Source organism: Meriones unguiculatus, chromosome 18, assembly GCF_030254825.1.
Source record: "Meriones unguiculatus strain TT.TT164.6M chromosome 18, Bangor_MerUng_6.1, whole genome shotgun sequence".
NCBI lineage: Eukaryota > Metazoa > Chordata > Mammalia > Rodentia > Muridae > Meriones > Meriones unguiculatus.
Window position 1 is genome coordinate 74016947 of NC_083365.1, and position 23584 is coordinate 74040530.

At 47.1% G+C, this 23584-nt stretch overlaps 1 protein-coding gene and 1 pseudogene across 5 annotated transcripts in view; one reads left to right on the plus strand and one right to left on the minus strand.

Annotated features, from left to right (window-relative positions):
• Positions 1 to 1142: 1142 nt before the first annotated feature.
• Zranb3 (zinc finger RANBP2-type containing 3) overlaps positions 1143 to 23584 on the minus strand; it is a 133386-nt gene continuing 110944 nt past the window's right edge. For 3 of the 5 annotated variants that reach the window (XM_060371883.1, XM_060371886.1, XM_060371884.1), the window contains 7 exons: positions 16784 to 16875; positions 14100 to 14201; positions 12826 to 12968; positions 8493 to 8603; positions 7321 to 7711; positions 3676 to 3807; positions 1143 to 2715 (listed from right to left, as the gene is read on the minus strand). In XM_060371883.1, coding sequence (XP_060227866.1) covers positions 2617 to 2715; positions 3676 to 3807; positions 7321 to 7711; positions 8493 to 8603; positions 12826 to 12968; positions 14100 to 14201; positions 16784 to 16875 — 1070 coding nt within the window. In that variant the 3' untranslated portion in view covers positions 1143 to 2616. Of the gene's footprint in view, positions 2716 to 3675; positions 3808 to 7243; positions 7712 to 8492; positions 8604 to 12825; positions 12969 to 14099; positions 14202 to 16783; positions 16876 to 23584 lie in introns of all 5 variants that reach the window. The other 2 variants (XM_060371885.1, XR_009587461.1) reach the window with 2 other exon arrangements.
• On the plus strand, positions 1971 to 2568 carry LOC110551083 (microtubule-associated protein RP/EB family member 1-like; annotated as a pseudogene).

Consider the following 23584-nt stretch of genomic DNA (forward strand, 5'->3'; position numbering starts at 1 on the left):
GTATTAGAACTCAAATCCAGGTGCTTTGGAAGAGCAGCTCATGCTCTTCCCACTGAGCCATCAAGTCCAACATTCTGTCTTCTTTAACGTTACCGTTGTTTTATATGTGTATGTGTGCATGGAAAACATAAATGTAGAGGCCAGATGTTAACTTCTGGTGTCTTCCAGCTTTTTTTTTTTTTTTTTTTTTTAAGATTCATTTATTTGGGGGCGGGAGAGATGGCTCAGTGGTTAAGCACTGTCTGCTCTTCCAAAGGACCTGAGTTCAATTCCCAGCACCCACATGGCAGCTTACAACTGTCTGTAATGCACATTCCAAGGGACCTGACACCTTCACGCTAATGTACATAAAATAAAGATAAATAAATATTAAAAAAGGTTTATTTATTTATAGTTTTCTGCCTGCATGTACACCTGCATGCCAGAGGAGGGCATTACAGATGGTTGTGAGCCACCATGTGTTGCTGGGAATTGAACTCAGGACCTCTGGAAGAGCAGCCAGTAGTCTTAACCTCTGAGCCATCTCTCCAGCCCTCTACCTTACTTTTGAGATGGTCTCTTACTAAACCGGAAGCCCCCCTCTCCCCTGGACTGTTGGCCAGGGAATCCCAGAGATCCTTCTGTTTTTGCCTTCTCGGTGCTGGGGTTGCAGATGGGCTACCACACCAAGCTTTTACACAAATTCTGAGGCTTGGACTCAAGCTATCATGCTATATGGCAATACCTCATCATCTGAGCCTCCTGCCAACTCCACCATCCCTTATTGTGGATACAGGGTCTCCACATAGCCCTGTCTGGCCTAGAAATTGCTCTGTAGACCAGGCTGGCCTCAAACTCACAAAGATCCACCTGCCTCTAGCTCCTGAGAGCTGGGATTAAAGGTGTGTACTACCATGATTCCTTTGTCACCATCGTTTTTAAAAGAGGTAACATGAATAAACTTAATAAAATAGGATCTGGAGATGGAGAGATGGCCCAGTGGTTAGGAGTACCGGCTGCCTTTTAAGACCCGGTTCAGTTTCCAGCAGCCATGCTGACACAGCTGCCTGGAACACTAGGTCTGGGAGATATGAGGCCTCTGGCCTCTGCAGGCAACTGCTCTCAGGTGCACGTGCTCTGCACAGGGACACACATACACATCATTTAAAAACACCTTAACAAGGTTTATTTTTAAAACAAAACAAAGTATTACCAGAATTTGAAAACCAGAAAATGAGAACCAAGAGACAAAGGCTGTTTTGATAGTGAGCATGGTTTTATACATTCAAAACAAACCAAAATGCAAAAAGCAAACCAATGAGCAAACAGAAAAGTAGAACACAAGGTGTGTACGGCATAATACGCCACGCTTTGTCGTTTGTGTGCCTACCCAGAGCACACAAGTTCTACACAGATGCCATGTCTGATTACAGTGAGTTTATTCACAGAGATATTTCAATAGAGACGACTGGTGCAGAAATAAAACAAGGAGGCAACAGCCCGCACGTGCACCCAAAGTCTTGGTTTGGAGGTGCTTTATAAGAAGTAGGCTGGTCACGGTCTGCCTGGAATTCATTTAATAATGAAGACTAGTCTCCAAAATTTCCCTCATTGTTCTGGAATGTTCCATTTATACCACACAGTCCAGAACTAATCACTAATACTAATCAAGGAGCAACTCTCAGTAACTGGGAATATATTTATTACATATTATCTATGTGTGATGCAGTGATTAAGGTGTAGAAGAGGAAACAAAAGCTGAAGGAAATCTTGCTGAAACATAATTCCCAATCTGCATGGAGTCAGTAGGACCACAGACATGCTTCCCACCATACCTTTAGTACTTAGCACAAACCCTAAACTTTACTTCTCGATTTATGTTTGAAAACCTTTCATTCTTAAATACTAGACAGATAAGCTAAGTCGATGTGACATGCTGGCTTGGGTTAGTGAGTCCCTGCAGTGGGACCTGACACTGTCAGTCTGAGGTCATGTTCCTCCCTGGTTCCACTGCCTGGAAGAAAGTGAAATTTCAAGCCAAGCTAGAACACGAGTATGTTTAGAACTTAAAAGACTACAAGCAGGTGTTGACAAAATAGTTCCTGTGGATAAATTAGAAAAAGGAAAATTTCAGGACAATTTTGAATTCGTTCAATGGTTCAAGAGGTTTTTGATGCAAATTGTGATGGACGAGTGTGACCCTGTGACCCTATGGCTGATGGACAAGATCAAGAAACTGCAGCAGCTCCTTCTCTTGTCACTCCAGCTCTGAGTAAAGCAAGGAAGCCTCTCAGCTCCAGGCCATTGCAACACAGAGAACTACTGCAGCTCCTGGGCTGGCCCAGAGAGGGTGCAAAAGAATCGTGGTGCGGCCAGCGGGGATGGTGAAGCGGCAGGTCAAGAACTGAAGCTCACTGTCAAGGACTTGGAGAGGGAGAGACTTCTGCTTTGGAAGGCTACAGAATGTTGAACTGATTGCCAGGAGAATGAGAAAAAAATCACCCTGCACTGCAGAGACCTGCAGAAGGTTTGGTGATACCTGATGAAGAGGGCCCACAGGAGGAAAAAGAAGAGAGAGAATTAAAATAAAATACTAGACAAACATGAAGCTAAACGTGTCAGGTCCTCCCACCTGCTTCACTTCTTCAGCAGAAACCGAGTGATGTCTGAGCCGTGCTTTGCTGCCAGAGAGCGCTGTCTCACCCGGCTTCTTTCCTTGGCTTGTCGGGCTGTTCTCTAGGAGTTAACAAATGCACAGCTCAGGTTAGGGCGGAGGCTTCTTGCTCTAGTCGGGAAAATGCACACTATACATGCAGTGCTCAGTGCACAGGAAGAGCTCCAGGCCATGGGTTCCAACCACCAGGCTTACGGGTCCCAGTTAGAAGAAAGTATCTTCTTGTGCAGAATGGCTCACTATCCAGAAGGCCATGAGTCCTGCATTGAGGACTCCGGGAAGCCATGGTTCTCCGCCTCTAAGTCAGTGCTTGTGCACATCTTAAAATCCCCAGAGTTCAGTGGGTAAAAGTTTGTCCACTTCTTATTTTCTGGACCCACAACTCAGAAAATACATTCCCCACTCAACACATAAACACTGTATAAAGTCAAATGGGATGGAACTGGATTCTTCTGCTATGTCCAAATAAGAATGTTCACGAGAATCCGAAAAACGAATACAGAGAATATGACATTCTTACTAGTGATGCCCTTACAGCCTCGTGTAGCCAGCCCCACGGCACTCACTATGCAGCTGAGAATGGCCCTGAATGCCTTTTTGAGACAGACTCCCACCATACAGCTCTGGCTGTCTGGAACTGACTATGTACAGCAGGCTGGCCGTGAACTCAGAGCTCCCCCTGCCTCTGCAGTGCTGTGCTACCTACCATATCCCGCTGATCTTGACCTCATGGTCCCCCTGCCTGCAGTTCCCAAGAGCACCAACACACCCCATCTGTGCAGGGCTGGGATGGAACCAGGGCCTTATGCACGTTAAGGAGCGCTCTACCCACTCACTGTCCCCGTCCTCAGCCCAGACAGTGAGTGAAGAGGGTGGCAGCCTTCTGAGTCTGTGACTGTAAACTTCCCCGGAGCCAAGAGTCAGAGTGAGGAAGGCAGCAGCGCCCCCCCCCCCCCACCGCTCCTGTCTCACCCAGCCATTCTCCCCACGGACACTGGGACCCAGGTGTGAGTGTCACTGACCTCCTTGTGGCACACTGTGCAAAGAGTTTGCAGGTTGTCCAGGGAGCACTGTCCTCCCCCCTCGTACACCGGCTTGATGTGGTCCACCTGCCAGAAGTGGCCTTCTCCTGGGTTCCTCAGCATGTCATTGAGCTGCAGAGAGAGCACAGTCAGGGGCTCCCGGCCCTGCGGGATGCACGGCACAATCCCTTGACGCAGCAAAGTCACACAGAAACACAGAGGACGGCTTCTTAGAGCTCTTGTTGGGAGGTGGTGGTGCAGGGTCTCAGCAGAGGCAGAGGCAGGTGGATCTCTGTGAGTTCCAGGCCAGCCTTGTCTACAAAGCATAGTTGAGGATTGCCAGGGCTACACAGAGAAACCCTGTCTCGAAAAAAAAAAAAACAACATACAAACAGAAAGACACATAGACTGATGGTACACAACAGAGGGCCCAGAAACAGATCCATACGGCCATGGGCCTCTGATTCTTGACAAAAGTGGTATATACCCTGGAAAATAAAAATCAAAAAAACCAAAACAACCTATTCAGTAAATGGCGCTGGCTTTACACTTGTAAAGCATTCTAAGAAAGCGTGTGGGACTCTGGGACACACAGTGACCCACATGGGGCCTCTGAGTGGTTCCCGCAGCAAGCTGGTGCAGGGGACTCGTCCTTCTGTCCCCGCCTGCTCTTGTCCCTGCTCTTGTCCCTCTGTCCTGCACTTGGGGCCTTCTGTCAGCAGACACAGACTGAGGTTAGAAGTAACTACAAATGTCTTTCTAAATGGCATATTCTCAGAAAAACAATCCATTTGGGCGTGCCTTTGCCGCCAGCTCTTTCTCTGTGCGCAGCTTTAACTGAGACTCAGCTCGGGAAGGCTCGTCTTTATTTGCCCTGGTAAGCACGCAGCAGACCTTCCCTGGGGGCGCGGGGGATGGAAACGGACCAGCTCTCAAGTGCTGAATTTGCCTCATGGCACCTGTTCATGTAGCCCGAGCCTAGCGCTGAGGCATCTTCCCGCAGCGCTTCCAGCCGCAGGGTCTAAGCTGTGGCCACTCCAGTCCCGGGCACTGTCAGGGTGACCTTCAGGGGCCAAGGGACACCTCAGGACATTGTTAGAGAAACAGTGTGCCTCTCTATATCCAGGAGATGTATCGACTCATCTTTTAGAAATGACTGTTAGCTAATTCCATTATAATGTAGCAGCTAAATTAAATCAAAATATATGATTTATTTTTAAAACTATATATTTACTTTCAGTCAGGGTCTCACTATGTAGCCCTGGCTGTCCTGGAACACACTGTGTAGACCAGGCTGGCCTCAAACTTGCAGAGATCTGCCTGTCTCTGCCTCCTGAGTGCTGGGACTAAAGTTATGCACCAATATATCAGGTTAAAATATATAATTTGTTTAGCTGACAGGAATTCGTCTAATATTTTAGGGGGCAGAGGTTGCTTGGGTGACCCTTTTTTGTTTAAACACACCACAAAATTAACATTTTCTTTTTTCTCTCTTTTTTTTTTTATTAATTAGTATTATTACAATGTATTCACTTTGTACCCGGCTGTGACCCCCTCCTTCAGCCCCTCCCAATCCTGGCCTCCCTTCCTCTTCTCCTCTTATGCCCCTCCCCTAGTCTACTGATAGGGGAGGTCCTCCTCCCCTTCCCTCTGATCCTAGCCTATCAGGTCTCATCAGGACTGTCTTCTTCTGTGGCCTGGCAAGGTATCACTGCCCAGGGGGAGGTGATCAGAGAGCCAGCCAAGGAGTTCATGCCAGAGACAACCCCTGCTCCCCTTGTAAGGGAACTCACTTGGACACTGAGTCTATTGGCTACATCTGAGCAGGGGTTTTAGGTCCTCTCCATGCATGGTCCTTGGTTGGAGTATCAGTCTCTGCAGGGACCCCAGGGCCCAGGTTTTTTGTTTGTTTGTTTTTTTGTTTTTGGCTCTGTTTCTCTCCTTGTGGAGCTCCTGTTCTCTCCAGGTCTTTCTATCTCCCCCTTCTTTCATAAAATTTCATGCATTCTGCCTAAAGGTTGGCTATGAGTCTCAGCATCTGCTTTGATACCCTGCAGGGTAGAGCCTTTCAGAGCCATCTGTGGTAGGCTCCTGTCCTGTTCCCTTCCTTTTAGTTGGAAACTTAGAATAGTTTTCCTAAGAGGATATACATTTGTCTGGAAGCTAAGTGAATTACTGACAAGCACGCTAGGAACAATAAGTAGCCATAAACTGTTCTATTAAAATTATGTTTTATGTTGGGTGTGGTGGTGCATTCCTGTAATCCCAGCACTGGGGAGGCAGAAGCAGGCAGAGGCAATCAAGTTCAAGGCCAGCCTACAAAGTGAGTCCACGACAGCCAAGGCTATACAAGGAAGAAAAAAAAAAATCTGTATTTTACAATGGAATGGCCACCCAGCCTTTTCACTGCAATCTGCAATCTGAGGCTCCTACCTGTAGTGGTCTGAATAGGAATGACCGCCATAGACTCATGTGTTTGAGTGCCTGGTCTGCAGTGACTGCTCTGTTAGGAGGTGTGGCCTTGCTGGAGGAAGTGTGTCACTGTGGGGGTGGGCTCTGCGGTCATATATATATTCAAGCTGCCCTCAGCATGGGACACAGCAGCTTCTGCTGCCTGCAGATCAAATGTAGACTCTTGGCTCCTTCTCCAGCACCATGTCTGTCTGCATGCTGCCATGTTTCCCGCCATGAGGATAATGGACTAAACCTCTGAAACTGTAAGCCAGCCAAAATTAAAATTAATTAAATCAAAATTAAGAATTAACTTCTTTCTAAGAATTGCTGCCGCCATGGCGTCTCCTCACAGCAACAGAAGGCCTGACTAGGACACCCTGGACTCCCCATCCTAAGAGACTAACATGCTGGGAGTAGACCTCAGGGCTGTTCAGTGTCTGTGTGTGAAGCCATGTGCCACCACTTACTCTCTCCTTAAAACATGGTCAGAATCCAAGCGCAGCTCTAGACTGTGTAGCCACTACTCAGGAAGCTGTCAGGGCAGAAAAGTCGGGAACATCACAGGGACACAGTGAAACATACAGAAAGAAGGAAACGCTACTGGGGAGTGATCCCATTTCTTTCCCCAATCAACAGTATAAAAAAGGGAGGGGGTGCTAGAGACCAAACAAAGCAAGAAAGACATTAAAACAAAAGGACACATTTTGATCCTAATTTGAACAAAATAAATGAGACAATCTTGGAAAGCAAACACACACTATAATCGAGGAATTATAATTCTGTTGGCTATAGTTATTTGTACTGTGACTATATTTTTAAAAAGGAAGAGCTGAGAGGAGATAGGAGGAGGAAGAGGGAAGGATCAGAATGAGAGAGGGGCAGGGTAAGAGACAAAAAGGAGGAAGGAAGGGAGGAAAGAAAGGGAGAAAAGGAGAGAGGAGGAGAGTAGGAGGAAGAGAGGGAAGAGGAGGAAGGAAGGAGGAGAGGCAGCCAATCCACTCAGGAGATGCACAGTGAGGAGAAAGGTGACTGAGCGAAGCGAGACAGATGGGAGCCAACAGCAACCGTGATGCTAAAGCTGGGTGATGGGATGCGGGTTCGCTACTGTTGCTACCTTCGGGCTTTGTTGAACAAGCGAGTCAGCCTTCGGACTGCACCACCGGCCGCCCCTGCCATGGGATGATGACGCACCTGCTCCAGGGGGAGCTTCGCGGCCCAGGCAGCGTCTAGCAGACTCTTCCTCTGACTCTTAGGAGCATCTCTCACTTGCAGGAAGAGCTCCTGTGCGTCCACACCGCACAGCTGGCACACACCGTGCTCCGCTGCGAACACCTGGGCTCGCAGGTAGCTGTTATTGGATCGGATCCAGAATTCGTCCTGACACTTGAGGGAGCAGAACCGTGAGTCCCAGGCGCTGGCTTTAGACCCTTGCTCAGGCTGGCAGGCGGGGTGCTGGCAGCGGAGGCAGAGCGGCCTTCCTTCCTTATCCACAGCCTGGATGTAGCCTTTGGACGGGGATGGCTCAACAGCGAGGTCAGTTGGGCAGGGATTTGGAGATGGGACACAGGCTCGGCCAAGCTTTCTACAACAGAACAAAACAGCATATCGGTCAGTAGTGAAGCGAGGGCATTGCTCTGGAGAGGCCTCAGATCTGGTGTTCAGTCAGCACCCCATCGTCCAGCCATGCCACAAACATCAACGTAACACAAGCATCCACTCAAGTGCTCCCCCCAAACACTTCCACACAGCAGATGACGCTGGACAAGGAGACGAACTTGAAATGCTCATTCAAACTAATGAGAAAGGGCCACAGCACTCCAGAGGCGCCTCTGCTCCTCACCCAGCCGGGCTACATGCCTTCTCAGCCTCAGGGCCTGATGGGTTCTTCCTGTTCTGCTGCTGCCTTACAGGGTGAAGGGACTGTCACAGCCAGACGGACAGACCAGGAATTAGAACAGAACACCTGCTAAGTTCAGGCTTCTCCAGGTAAACTCCAAGTTCCTCAGACAAAAATTAGGAACGAAACACAAAAGGACCCATGCCCACTGAACTAGGATCCCAACGGTATTGGGTCGGTAGGACTGACACAGTGCCAGTCTGGCAGACAGAGTTCAGGGCGAGCTCTGGCCTCCTGGCACGTTTGCCCAGGCTTGGGGCAGGTCACATAGACCCCTGGTTTTGGCAACTCCTCATCTCTAATGTCGAAGACGATAAGCTCATGGGCCTAAGAGGGCTGTCAGAGGCCTGGAAAGCCTTTCGCTCATGACACTGTTGTGTGACCTCTAAAGTGGCCACACTGCGGGGGCTGTTACCACAGGTGCGGAAGCTTGAGCAGTTCTTTACTATGCATATAAACATCTTACTTTGTGGAAGGGCCCTGTGGCCTGGACTCCTTGGTGATCAAACGGACGTGTCCCCCGTCATTTTTCACCTTATTCATGGAGGCTGTGGCAACATCTTCTTTAGTGATGTATCTAGAACAATTAGATGTCAACTGTATTTTTCTCATATAGGAGCTTCTGGGGAGGGAGACACTGCTCAGTGTAGCCATTGGTAAGGTGTCCATGCTCCAGTAAGCAACTCTTCCCCGAGCTCCTGGAAGCCACCCTAAGGAAGTTCATTAGGTCACACACACACAAAGGCGGGGGTGGGTAGAAGAGAGACTAGTTAGGAAGAGGACAAGGCGGCAGTAGAAGTGGGAGGGGGCGAGAGACAACGGGGTATGATCAGAATGTATTATATACACCCAGGAAGATGCTGTAATGAGATCCATTATCATGTGTAATTCCTACAGAGTACTAAAACACAAAAAGAAAAGGTTTCTGTACTTTCTTCTGTTTTGAGTCCCACTCTGTAGTTTTGGCTGGCCTGGAACTCCCTTTAGGTCAAGCTGGCCTTGAGCTCACAGAGCTCTGCTTCTCCTGTTTCCCCGGTATTAAGAATGTGCACTACCATGCTCAGTTACTTTCTGTATTTTTAGAAAATCTATAATTTTAAAAATTGCATGCACAGTGCATGCAGTACCTACAGAAGCAGAAGAGGGCATCAGATCCCCCCTGGAAATGGAGTAACAATCAGTTGTGAGCTATCTAATGTGGATGCTGGGAACCAAACCCAGGTCCTCTGTAAGTTGTAAGAACTCTTAACTACTAAGCCAGCTCTATAGCCCCTTAAGTCTTTTTAAAAATAATCTCTTTCTTCTCCCTCCCTCCTTCCTTCCCCTCTCTGTTGCAAGTCAATGTCAGTTTTTTTGTTTGTTTGTTTGTTTTGTTTTGTTTTTATTCTAACAACTAGCTCCTAGGTTCTAGGGAAATGACCAGCTACAAGCATGATTGACATTCTTACGGAAGCTGCCTCTCGAGCTGCAGAGAACCTTTCCAAGTGTGTCCACTGTGTCCCCCTCTTCTGATCTTCTCTTTGAGACCCCAGCACAACACCTCAGCTACAACACTGCACAGGTTTTGTGTAAAGTGACTCATGTAGCTAACTGAGTTCAAGTGGATCTCCCGTGAGCTAAAGGTTGCTGCCAAAAGCAACAGCCCCTTTGCTCTCCAGACTCTTCTGCACGGACAAAGTCCTTCTGAGGCAGGAGTCAGGCCCCATCACACACTATCAGCAACATACCTGGCTCAGGCACTGGAAGTAGAAAGGAAACTAATTCAGTCAAAGGTGATGGGGGAATTAAGTAGGTGAAGTGCAATTACCCAATTAATTTCTACTAATTAGAATGACCCAGTTTCTATACTAGTTTACCCATATTGTAGGCATTTTAAATTCCACATGGATTTAAATACGACTGTCTTCATGCCCAGCTTTTTTGTTTGTTCGTTTGAACGTGGGTGCTGGGGATTCAAACGCTGGCCTTCATGCGTGCACAGAAAGTTCTCATTGAGCCATCTCCCCAGCCCTGTCTGTCTATTTTAAAAGTTCCATGCCATTCCACTATGCGGAGGATAAACCATGTGATAATCTATCACGCAGTTTTTGATTAATGGGTTGTCAGGCTACAGTACGCATTTACATCTACTGTATTTAAAACAATGTTCTAGACTCTAGAGCGAACATGAGTCTCTTAAAAAATATTTTCTTTCATGTGTGTAGCTGTCTGCCTGTTTGCGCACCTCTTATGTGCCGAGTGCATGTGACAGACAGAAGAGGGTACTGGGTCCCCTGACCTTGAGTTACTGACTGTTCCGAGTGGCCAAGTGGGTGCTGGGACTTGAACTTGGGTCTGGATCTGGAAAAGCAGCCAGTACTCTTAGGATCTGAGCCATCTCTCCAGCCTTGACCTGTATGTATATGGACTACGGTGAGGGCTCTGCATGGCTCTGCAGCTGAAGTGTTGATGGGCAACCGTAAGAACCAGACCTTTCTGCCTAAGAATCCATGTAAGTGGCAGCTGGGTGTGGCGGCCCAGCGGTAGCTGAGCATCAGAAGCTGCTCCTATAGGAAAGCGCTGGCTTTGAGAGGCCCATTCAGTGAGTAAGGCGGAGAAGCAACTGAGGGAGATTCCTGACATCAACCTCAGCTCTCCACATGCAGATGTGTGCACAGGCACCCACACAGGTGTGTCTCCCCAGAATAAAACAACAACAAACACAGAAACTATACACTCTGAGAAACGGACCTCAGGAACCAACACAGGTTGCTGGTCTCGGCCATTTCCAGACATCTAAGACTGAGGGCCCTGGAAGCGAGCTGCAGGAGCTCAGAGTGGACAAGGCCCACAGCTGGTGGGGCTGCTTGCTGGGGCGTGGTCTTGTGGGGGATCTAGTCATTGTTTTCAGGAATCCCAAAATTTAGTACATATGTCTTTTGTTGTTGCTGTTGAAGTTATTCTGGAGACATTTAATTTGTGTGTGTGCATGTGTGGGTAGGTGAGAATTTATGGCTGCAAGTGTGAACACATTTGGGTGCATGTGCAAGTATAGGTACATGGAGGCCAAGGGTTGATGGACCACTTTCTACTTTATTTACCAATACTGGGTCTCTCGCTGAATCTGGAGTTTGCTAATTTGGCTAGTCTAACTAGTCAACTTGCCCAAAAGATCCCTGTCTTTGTGTCCCAAGTTGACTGCTGGGATTTATGGCAGGCCACCGCCTACCCAGCTTACTGGGGATACGAACTGGCCCTTGGATAAGATACAAGCAACTTATGCACTGAGCCATGTCTTCAGCCTGATATTCAGTATTTTAAAGAAATGAAACCTCCCTGTACATGCCTCGGGAATGAAGTGTGATGTGTCCCTCTTGGGTTAAGGTTCTCTGAAAAGTAACCAGGTAGGATGGCGAAGGAGAAGGAGCTTGCTGACTCCCAGGCAGAGCTCTGCTGCTCAGCCCAGTCTTCCATACCTGCTCTGCACGTACGCCCTTACCCAGGCACTGCCACTCACAGAGCCCACACCACACCAGCCTGCTGAGTTACTCCCCTCCGTGTCTACCAAGCTTTATGAAAGACGTCCCTTTCTCTTCTGCTCTCTGACCAGTCACCAGGTGTCTAGATGAAGAGCTTTCTTCCTTCGACTTCTTTACCCATGGCTGATTCTTAGGTATGTTCTGTGGCGGTGATAATCTGTGATGTCTCCAGACACTGCGACCCTTAGGAGTAAAACTGACCCTCAGGACAGTTACTTTCCACTTTTGGAATCACAATGCCTGTGAAGGCCCCTTGAACTGAAGTTACAGGTGGTTGTAAGCCGTTATGTGGTGCTGGGAACAAAACCCCGGTCCTCTGTAAGAGCAGTGAGTGCACTTAACCACTGAGCCACCTCTCCGGTCCCTTATTTAGTAACTCAAATGTAGACTTATGGGGGAATGTGTGTTAGGCACATTTGCTACTCTGTGATCGGAATGGAACAGCTCGCAACTGCTCCTGGTACTCTTTACTCCATGCTCCAAGAACAAGGATGATCACATAGTGGTTCATGGAGGTGAGATGCAGATGCTTACAATGTCAAGCAGGGCGATTAGAAATGGGCTTTTGGTGAAGATGGCACACGATACAACAATGTGTCGCAATTAACTTTTATTTTCCAACCATGCGCCTGAAGTTACTGCCTACTTCTGGGCACATGGCAGTGTGTTAAAATAGAAGCAACTCTCCCGATGCAGCAGGAGCCTGAGGCTCTGAGGGTAAAGGGTCTCTCTGTCGTTAGTCCCTGCCTGAGGCTTGTTAGGTCACAGGTGTCCCAAGCCCTGCTTCTAGCATCTGTTAACAAGATTCCTGACACGCAAAATCCAGACCCGTCTTCCAGCAGACCTGATTAAGTTCACCACATATATAATTATGTAGCTGTGGAATGACATGACCATTTTTAAAGTATATGATTCTTTCTCTCGCTATGGAATGACATGACCATTTTGAAAGTATATGATTCTTTCTCCCTCCGTCTTTGAGAACAAGATCTCATGTTGCATAGGCTTATTGTGAACTCCCCATAGGGCTAAGGATGGCCTTGAATTCCTGATCCTAAGTGATAAAATTACAAGTGTGTGCCCATGACAGGTTTATTCAGTTCTAATGAGGAAACCCAGGGCTTTGTTTACACTGGGCAAGCACTCTATCAACAAACTATATCCCCAGCATAATTTCCTCCTAATTCACCAAAATTTCATTAGTGGTTCCATGATGTGCCTCAGATCTCCTACAGAAACAGCTACGAAAAGCAAAAGATGCAAAGGAAAGGCAACCCTTACCTTTTAGTACTATTTTCCTTGGCTTGTTTCTTTGAGATCTCTTCCAGTGCCAGGACTGGGCTGCAGAACAGCTGCCCACTTTTCCTGACCATCCTCTGCTTCATGGCAGTTAGACTATTCCATTCTCGGACAAACCTCAGAATCTGGTAAAAAGGAAACAACGAAAAGTTAGCCATTCTTGACAAACCTTCCTTTGAAAGTTGGGATTTTACAACATGAGAAAACTGATGTTCCCTCAAACAGGTTGAGTGCTACAGTTTAACTCTTTCTTCACCTTGATACCATTTCCACGTTATGAGTTGCCCGTGTCCAGTTCAATCCAGAGTCTCTACAGGCACTTCAGCAGCCTAGCATACGCTCTGAACACTCAGGCACCAGTGAGAGTATGCGCACAGAGACCCAGATGGGGTGCAGACCCCGCAGCAGCGCAAGGAAAGCTGGCCTCAGGGAGGCAGAGCCTACAGGAGCCACAGGGATGGTGTAACTTCTGAGAGTCACGCTGTATTAGCTGCCTCAACAAATCTGTGTCTCTGCAGGTGGGCTATCAGAATTGTTCATATCAGTCAGCCACGGGTATCTGGTTCTATGTATCTGTACAGTCAGCCAGGGATCATATGTATCTACATATGTACCTATCTAAACTATCATCTGTCTGACTGACTCTGAGGGTCAGTACTAACTGATGCCAAAGAAAATGGCTCACTGCTACCTCTTCCTTTGTGTGGGATGCAGCTGAGCGCTGGTCACCGCTTCACTTCCACTAACAGGGTAGTTACAACAAGCAGACAAGGCCCCTCCCCTTTCTGATAAGTATAAATGGTGGAGCACACGCCAAGGTAAGGCCTCCCTGGCAGCCTCGGCACTCGGTCACGCTGACGATGAGTCCGGATGAGTCCGGAGTCACGGTGTGGTGCTATCCTGGCTCCTGGAATGTGCCACTGTTAGAAGTTAACCTGAAGAGATCAGGTGAGATTCTGACAGCTAAATCCCAGCTGCTAATCCTATGAATGAGAGCGGAATGACTTGAGGATGAGTCTGTCCTCAGCAGCAGCGGAGGCGCTAGGTGTGATCACTCACCGAGGAAGCAGACTCCACATTCATTCTTGGCACCAGTGGAATTAACAGACACTGCCTGCATGGCTAAAAACGCAGCCAGCGGTCTGACTCTGCAGCAGGCCAGAAGGCTTTCTTCCATTAGACTAAAAAGGATCTCTAAAATTGTTAAAAGTTTTCCTGAAAATAAACACAATTGTATTATTTAAAACTCTTCTTACCACTGAGCGATTCTGTTTCAGTTGAAAGCTTGCTGGTAAATCTTCCCAAAGGTCTAATTTTATATCCAAAGGAATGAAGTTACAGTTCATCGGTTTCCCGTCCTGATAACAGACGAGGAGACATTATTAGTGCATTTCAGTCTGTAGGTACTGGTGACACTTTATAAGAAAAGTTTAGTTATGATGTAGCATGGCAAGTCTCCTAAAATAAACGGGAGACACAGTACAGAAGGCTGCATCCAACTCAAGTCCGCCACAGAGCTGAGACGAGTGGGAGAGGCCTCTACTGTGCCTGCACACAGTCCAAGCTTTCCGTTGTTAGCCTGGATGCTGCAATCACTCCCCGACATACTTCTAAACTTGGAAATATATATGGAGATGAGAAGATCTGTAAACAGGAAAGAACATCCTTCACAATAATAGCAGTACGACCATCTCCAAATGGTCTTCCTCATGAAATTAAAAACGTGGCTACAATCAAAGAGCAGCACTGATAAACATCTGAATATCTCTTCCCAGATGGACTGATACAGCCGTCCACCGTGTTGGCAGGAGGGGAAGGGAGAAAGAAATTCTAGAGACTTATTTTAAAACTCTGCTTTCCAGAGCCATGTTACAGCGCTGCCCCATGAAGACCAGCTGTCCGTGACCGCCCACAGAGGACGCTGGGACTTCACTGAGGATGGTCGTCTCGCCCGTGAATGTCCTTTCCTTTGTAAAGGGGAGGATGGCTTATGAAAATTTAGCAGATCACCAAAGTTTCTCATACTTCAATTTTGTCAGTCCAAACAATGCTTGTGATCCACAGTCCCGTTCTCTGTGACACAGGCCATCAGCTTCCGCTACTAACTTCTCTGTAGGTGTACTCTCAGGCAGTGACTGGGGATTGTACAAACTTCCACCAGCCAGTCCTTGTACCTCAGCACCATAAGTCAGGTTTAAAAATGTAGTTTTCCAGGCTCGCAAGATGGTTACGCGGAGAAAGGAGCTTGCTGCCGAGAATGCTGCACTAGGTTCAATCCCCTGAACCCACGTGCTAGAATAAGAAAATGGAGTCCTGCAAGCTGTCTTCTGACCTCCCACATGCTGTGGCACAAGAATGCCCTGCACTAAAGAACTGCAAGGGTGAAAGAGACAAGGAACTTTCAATAGAATAGACCATGTAAAGTTACAACTGTAATGTGTATATCTAAGCTCATTAGGAGTTCAAAACTGAATGAACAGCGGGATCTGCCCTGTCGGCCAACTTTTCCATACTTATATCTGTGCAATTAGGAAAAGGCTCCTCACACATGCTCAGAACCTTCCCAAGGGGTCACAAAGTCACATGTGCTTTGTGACATTAGGGGGCATTAGCCGCCTGTCAAGCTAACTTCCCTGTGAGAGAGTTCTTAGCGGGCTTCAGCTGTCTGGCTGAGACAAGATCATGCTACACCAGCACAGGCTGGCCTCCAGCTGGGGTTCCTCCGGCCTCAGCTGCCCCACTGCTGGGGTTACGGGCATGCACCATCATACCCTCACCCACTGTCTTCTGCTGAAGCCAGAGCGCTGCTGGAAACTGTTCTCAGCACAAGGCTTGAGAGACCAAAAGATTAAAAATTAGCAGCTATTATTAATTAAGGCCTGAGCTAGGTGGGTGGAGAAGTCTAGTAATACCCTGAGGGGAAGGACCGCCTTACTGCATTCTTTCCCCACCCACTAGAGATACAGTTGCTAGGAAACTGGCCTCCCTCCCTAGGGAGGGACACCAGGTCATTATGGTCTGGGGACCTTCCTATAGCCAATCAATTCAAAATGTAGCATTTTGACCAATAGATGCCTGCCAGGCAGGAATTGCCTCTGCCTTGGGCATGCTGGGAGGGACAAGAATCTTTAAATGACCCAACTCACCTGGGCACTGCGCGCTCGGCTCCCACTGATTCGGTGGTGGGGTGTGTGGGCCCAAGCTGCAGCTTGTAATTTACAATAAAAAGAACCTCATGTATTTACAGCAGAGTCTGTTTATTCCTGGTCTTTTAGGGTTCGTGAACTGGGCAGAACACGCTCTGCCTTAGAAAATACAACTACTTTTAAAAAACATGTTATTCGTAGTAATTATTAGTTTAAAACCAAACAATACATGACAATTTTAAGTGTCTTCATTTTAATACAGAAAGGAGTCAGTATCAATAGATACTTATCATCAAGCCCATGTCAACAAGAGCTTTTGGGGTCTTGAACATATTTTCATCAAGCAAAAAGATCCTCCTGCTAAAAAGTGTGACCTTTGCCAGCCTACAGGAGTCTGAGTGTCCATCACAAGTTTATGGTGCCGGGGGCGGAGGCAGGGTGGGGCATTAGGCAGCTATGAAAATGTTGCTTCATTGCTAAGTGCTCCACAGGGGTGAGCTCACTCCATCCTGGCAACAAATCCTCCCTACAGTTACAGCTGAGGAAATGAAGCAGAGAGCAGCAGGGTGTGTTAAGGTCATGCTCGACAGTGACAGAGGGAAATCAAGGTCTCCTCCCCTGAAGTCTTAACCAGGCCACTTTGGCCTCTAGTTCTCTTTGGATATCACACAGGAATTTGATGACAGGTTTTAAGAAGGTGAAAACTGGGTACCTATCTTACTATTAAGGCTGCTCTCTGAAGGGGAGAAAGGAGGCCTGTCTTCTGATGGGTGACGGAGTCTGTGGGAACTTACCTTGGTGTAGAGGTGGACCCGCTCGGTGTTCCGACTCGCACAGAACATGAAGGTCTCACGCGCTGGCGGAGTGCCTGAACTGTTCAATTGCCCTAATGAAGATGACAAGAGACTGAAAGGCTTGTCTGCTCTGTCTAAAGCAGCTCCTCTGGGACCTGGAGAGAGGGCCCCGCAGCTCAGAAGACTGTAGTCTGAGGCCCAGCACCCCTCTGGGTAGTTCACAAGCACCTGCGACTCCAGCTTCTTGGGGACCTGATGCTCTCTTCTGGCCTCTCTGGGCATCCACACATACAAGGTCATACACATGCTCAGATGTATAAATAAAAAAAAAATCTTCAAAAATAGCTTATTTGACTGTTCTGCAGGTTGGAATGATGAAACAGCTATATATAAAAACCAACACATCTGATTAGCAAGTCATGACTAGACTTAAAATAAAACTCCCAAAGCAGTCTTCCATGAGCATCAGCTCATAGGAAACTGGGGCCTTTCTTTACTCTTAATTCAGTCGTGGTTTGTCAGCGACCTTTGAAAACTCTAGAAGCATGGCTCTGCTTGCCACTGTGGTAGGAATGTCACCGTCACGTTAGTCTTCCAGCCACTGGCTACTCCACAAATCTAGTTTGAGACTTATTCCTGCCACTCCAGTAGACAATGTCACCATCACGTTAGTCTTCCAGCCACTGGCTACTCCACAAATCTAGTTTGAGACTTATTCCTGCCACTCCAGTAGACAATGTCACCATCACGTTAGTCTTCTAGCCACTGGCTACTCCACAAATCTAGTTTGAGACTTATTCCTGCCACTCCAGTAGACAATGTCACCATCGTGTTAGTCTTCTAGCCACTGGCTACTCCACAAATCTAGTTTGAGACTTATTCCTGCCACTCCAGTAGACAATGTCACCATCATGTTAGTCTTCTAGCCACTGGCTACTCCACAAATCTAGTTTGAGACTTATTCCTGCCACTCCAGTAGACAATGTCACCATCGCGTTAGTCTTCCAGCCACTGGCTACTCCACAAATCTAGTTTGAGACTTATTCCTGCCACTCCAGTAGACAATGTCACCATCGCGTTAGTCTTCTAGCCACTGGCTACTCCACAAATCTAGTTTGAGACTTATTCCTGCCACTCCAGTAGACAATGTCACCATCATGTTAGTCTTCCAGCCACTGGCTACTCCACAAATCTAGTTTGAGACTTATTCCTGCCACTCCAGTAGACAATGTCACCATCACGTTAGTCTTCCAGCCACTGGCTACTCCACAAATCTAGTTTGAGACTTATTCCTGCCACTCCAGTAGACAATGTCACCATCACGTTAGTCTTCTAGCCACTGGCTACTCCACAAATCTAGTTTGAGACTTATTCCTGCCACTCCAGTAGACAATGTCACCATCATGTTAGTCTTCTAGCCACTGGCTACTCCACAAATCTAGTTTGAGACTTATTCCTGCCACTCCAGTAGACAATGTCACCATCACGTTAGTCTTCTAGCCACTGGCTACTCCACAAATCTAGTTTGAGACTTATTCCTGCCACTCCAGTAGACAATGTTACCATCACGTTAGTCTTCTAGCCACTGGCTACTCCACAAATCTAGTTTGAGACTTATTCCTGCCACTCCAGTAGACAATGTCACCATCATGTTAGTCTTCTAGCCACTGGCTACTCCACAAATCTAGTTTGAGACTTATTCCTGCCACTCCAGTAGACAATGTCACCATCACGTTAGTCTTCTAGCCACTGGCTACTCCACAAATCTAGTTTGAGACTTATTCCTGCTACTCCAGTAGACAATGTCACCATCGTGTTAGTCTTCTAGCCACTGGCTACTCCACAAATCTAGTTTGAGACTTATTCCTGCCACTCCAGTAGACAATGTTACCATCACGTTAGTCTTCTAGCCACTGGCTACTCCACAAATCTAGTTTGAGACTTATTCCTGCCACTCCAGTAGACAATGTCACCATCATGTTAGTCTTCTAGCCACTGGCTACTCCACAAATCTAGTTTGAGACTTATTCCTGCCACTCCAGTAGACAATGTCACCATCACGTTAGTCTTCTAGCCACTGGCTACTCCACAAATCTAGTTTGAGACTTATCCCTGCCACTCCAGTAGACAATGTCACCATCGTGTTAGTCTTCTAGCCACTGGCTACTCCACAAATCTAGTTTGAGACTTATTCCTGCCACTCCAGTAGACAATGTTACCATCGTGTTAGTCTTCTAGCCACTGGCTACTCCACAAATCTAGTTTGAGACTTATTCCTGCCACTCCAGTAGACAATGTCACCATCGTGTTAGTCTTCTAGCCACTGGCTACTCCACAAATCTAGTTTGAGACTTATTCCTGCCACTCCAGTAGACAATGTCACCATCATGTTAGTCTTCTAGCCACTGGCTACTCCACAAATCTAGTTTGAGACTTATTCCTGCCACTCCAGTAGACAATGTCACCATCATGTTAGTCTTCTAGCCACTGGCTACTCCACAAATCTAGTTTGAGACTTATTCCTGCCACTCCAGTAGACAATGTCACGATCATGTTAGTCTTCTAGCCACTGGCTACTCCACAAATCTAGTTTGAGACTTATTCCTGCCACTCCAGTAGACAATGTTACCATCGTGTTAGTCTTCCAGCCACTGGCTACTCCACAAATCTAGTTTGAGACTTATTCCTGCCACTCCAGTAGACAATGTCACCATCACGTTAGTCTTCTAGCCACTGGCTACTCCACAAATCTAGTTTGAGACTTATTCCTGCCACTCCAGTAGACAATGTTACCATCGTGTTAGTCTTCTAGCCACTGGCTACTCCACAAATCTAGTTTGAGACTTATTCCTGCCACTCCAGTAGACAATGTCACCATCATGTTAGTCTTCTAGCCACTGGCTACTCCACAAATCTAGTTTGAGACTTATTCCTGCCACTCCAGTAGACAATGTCACCATCATGTTAGTCTTCTAGCCACTGGCTACTCCACAAATCTAGTTTGAGACTTATTCCTGCCACTCCAGTAGACAATGTCACCATCATGTTAGTCTTCTAGCCACTGGCTACTCCACAAATCTAGTTTGAGACTTATTCCTGCCACTCCAGTAGACAATGTTACCATCGTGTTAGTCTTCCAGCCACTGGCTACTCCACAAATCTAGTTTGAGACTTATTCCTGCCACTCCAGTAGACAATGTCACCATCACGTTAGTCTTCTAGCCACTGGCTACTCCACAAATCTAGTTTGAGACTTATTCCTGCCACTCCAGTAGACAATGTTACCATCGTGTTAGTCTTCTAGCCACTGGCTACTCCACAAATCTAGTTTGAGACTTATTCCTGCCACTCCAGTAGACAATGTCACCATCATGTTAGTCTTCTAGCCACTGGCTACTCCACAAATCTAGTTTGAGACTTATTCCTGCCACTCCAGTAGACAATGTCACCATCATGTTAGTCTTCTAGCCACTGGCTACTCCACAAATCTAGTTTGAGACTTATTCCTGCCACTCAGGTAGACAATGTCACCATCATGTTAGTCTTCTAGCCACTGGCTACTCCACAAATCTAGTTTGAGACTTATCCCTGCCACTCCAGTAGACAATGTCACCATCATGTTAGTCTTCTAGCCACTGGCTACTCCACAAATCTAGTTTGAGACTTATTCCTGCCACTCCAGTAGACAATGTCACCATCACGTTAGTCTTCCAGCCACTGGCTACTCCACAAATCTAGTTTGAGACTTATTCCTGCCACTCCAGTAGACAATGTCACCATCATGTTAGTCTTCTAGCCACTGGCTACTCCACAAATCTAGTTTGAGACTTATTCCTGCCACTCCATTAGACAATGTCACCATCATGTTAGTCTTCTAGCCACTGGCTACACCACAAATCTAGTTTGAGACTTATCCCTGCCACTCCAGTAGACAATGTCACCATCATGTTAGTCTTCTAGCCACTGGCTACTCCACAAATCTAGTTTGAGACTTATTCCTGCCACTCCAGTAGACAATGTCACCATCACGTTAGTCTTCTAGCCACTGGCTACTCCACAAATCTAGTTTGAGACTTATTCCTGCCACTCCAGTAGACAATGTTACCATCGTGTTAGTCTTCTAGCCACTGGCTACTCCACAAATCTAGTTTGAGACTTATTCCTGCCACTCCAGTAGACAATGTCACCATCATGTTAGTCTTCTAGCCACTGGCTACTCCACAAATCTAGTTTGAGACTTATTCCTGCCACTCCAGTAGACAATGTCACCATCACGTTAGTCTTCTAGCCACTGGCTACTCCACAAATCTAGTTTGAGACTTATTCCTGCCACTCCAGTAGACAATGTCACCATCATGTTAGTCTTCTAGCCACTGGCTACTCCACAAATCTAGTTTGAGACTTATTCCTGCCACTCCAGTAGACAATGTCACCATCATGTTAGTCTTCTAGCCACTGGCTACTCCACAAATCTAGTTTGAGACTTATTCCTGCCACTCCAGTAGACAATGTCACCATCATGTTAGTCTTCTAGCCACTGGCTACTCCACAAATCTAGTTTGAGACTTATCCCTGCCACTCCAGTAGACAATGTCACCATCATGTTAGTCTTCTAGCCACTGGCTACTCCACAAATCTAGTTTGAGACTTATCCCTGCCACTCCAGTAGACAATGTCACCATCATGTTAGTCTTCTAGCCACTGGCTACTCCACAAATCTAGTTTGAGACTTATTCCTGCCACTCCAGTAGACAATGTCACCATCATGTTAGTCTTCTAGCCACTGGCTACTCTACAAATCTAGTTTGAGACTTATTCCTGCCACTCCAGTAGACAATGTTACCATCGTGTTAGTCTTCTAGCCACTGGCTACTCTACAAATCTAGTTTGTGACTTATCCCTGTAAATGAGAAAGAAACAGGAAGTTCTGGGTACTAGAGACTGGAAGGGCAGGGCATGGTGGGGGAAAGGGAGGGAAGGGCAAGTGTGGTCCAGGCACAATGTGCACCTACGAAACCGTTACAGTGAAAAGCAGTTTGTACAGTTAGTGAGTTAATCATTGAAAACCTGGCTGGGGTGGTGGCTCACAGCTTTAATCCCAGCACTCAGGAGGCAGAAGCAGGTGGACCTCTGTGAGTTCAAGGCCAGCCTGGTCTACAGATCCAGTTCCAATCTCTGAACTAGTGTCTAATAACAAAGACATGTTCCAATCCTCACTGCCTAACTGGCAGCTATGAAGTGGCGCTCACTCATAGCGACAACACCGTCGTCACGCAAGGCCCTGCATGCTGTGCGTGCACTGCTAATACATAACCTACCGCATTTGCTTCGCTGCAAGGCTTCTCAGCTCTTGCCCGTACGGGGCTTTCCAGATGACTTAGTGGGTGAAGGCACTCGCTCGCTGTGCAAGTCTGCTGAGTTGAGTTCGCTCCCTGAAACCGACCTAAGGATGGAAGGAGAGCCAACCCCACCAAGCTGTCTCCTAGCCTCCACACGTGTGACACGCGCACTCACTGGCCTCAGCCATCACACTACGACTACTGACTGTTGCAGGATATTTGCTCACATTGTGAACCCTGAGACTGTAAACTGAAAACAAAACAAACAAAAAATCATTTCTTGTTGTGGTATGACTCAGCCCTCGCACACCCCTAATCCAAGAGCTAAATAAAGTCAACCATAGGACAAGAGGCAAAGTAAGCAGCCAGTCAAAGGATGACCACAGGGAAACGACATCGAGTGGAGGGTCCCTCAATAGCATGGAGAAGGAGACGGGCTTTTCCTTCTGGAACGTGGGTGGAGTAGGAAGGTCAGCTGGGTGTTTTCTCTGCCTCTCTGAGCTAGCAAATTTAACCCTAGCACTTGGCTCCTGAGTCTTCGTTGGTAAAATTGAATGATCAGGATTTTCTTTCTATATAACAACAATAACAAATAATAATAAATAAAATTAAAAGGCATTTTCCGTATGTTCTGGAATCAAAAGGAGAAAGTATAAATATAAAAACAAACAGGTTACACAACAGGGCAGCACAGGTTTAAAGCCACAGAAGTAAATTCCTGGAGGAATAACTGAAATCTCTCCTGAGGAAGCTACCATGTTTGGTTCCTGGGCATGTGCAAAGGGTCATCTACTATATGCCTCACAGAGCAGGGGAAGGCAGAAGGCCCTGTGGTCCAGATCCTCAGGACAAACAGACGTCACAGCCGCAGGGGGCACATCTGGGCTCTGCCTAAGGCACTGTACCACGGCTCAATGAGAGAAATTCTGTCTGCTCACCTTGGTCAGAAGAGCATTTTGTAATCAAGGGTGTCATATTTTAAGAGCAAGGCATTAATACGTAAATATTAAAAGTCACTCTTTGATAAAAGATATTCATGAGGTCAGTGCCAAAGTAGTCGACAGTTGTTGGGAGCTGAGAGCTGCACTATGGGAACAGGGCTTCGTCGGCTTCCCAGGAAGCATGATCTCACAGTTTGAGACTACAGATGGATCAGCTGCTGATGCAGCCATCCTTCCAGATCCTTATGTTTCTTCCTTCCTTTCCCCTTTTGATTTTTAGAGACAGGATTTCCCTGTGTAGCGTTGGCTGTCTTGGGCTCCCTTTGTAGACTGGGCTGGCCTCAAACTCACAGAGATCTGCCTGCCTCTGCCTCCCCGACTTCTGGGATCATAGATGTGCGCCACCTCACCTGGCAAGATCTGTGTGTTTCTAGGAAGACTAAAAACACAGTTCCAGAGTAGCACACGCCACTCTGGTTCTAGTTTCTTTGTTCCTGCTACAAGACCCATCCCCAAGTGCT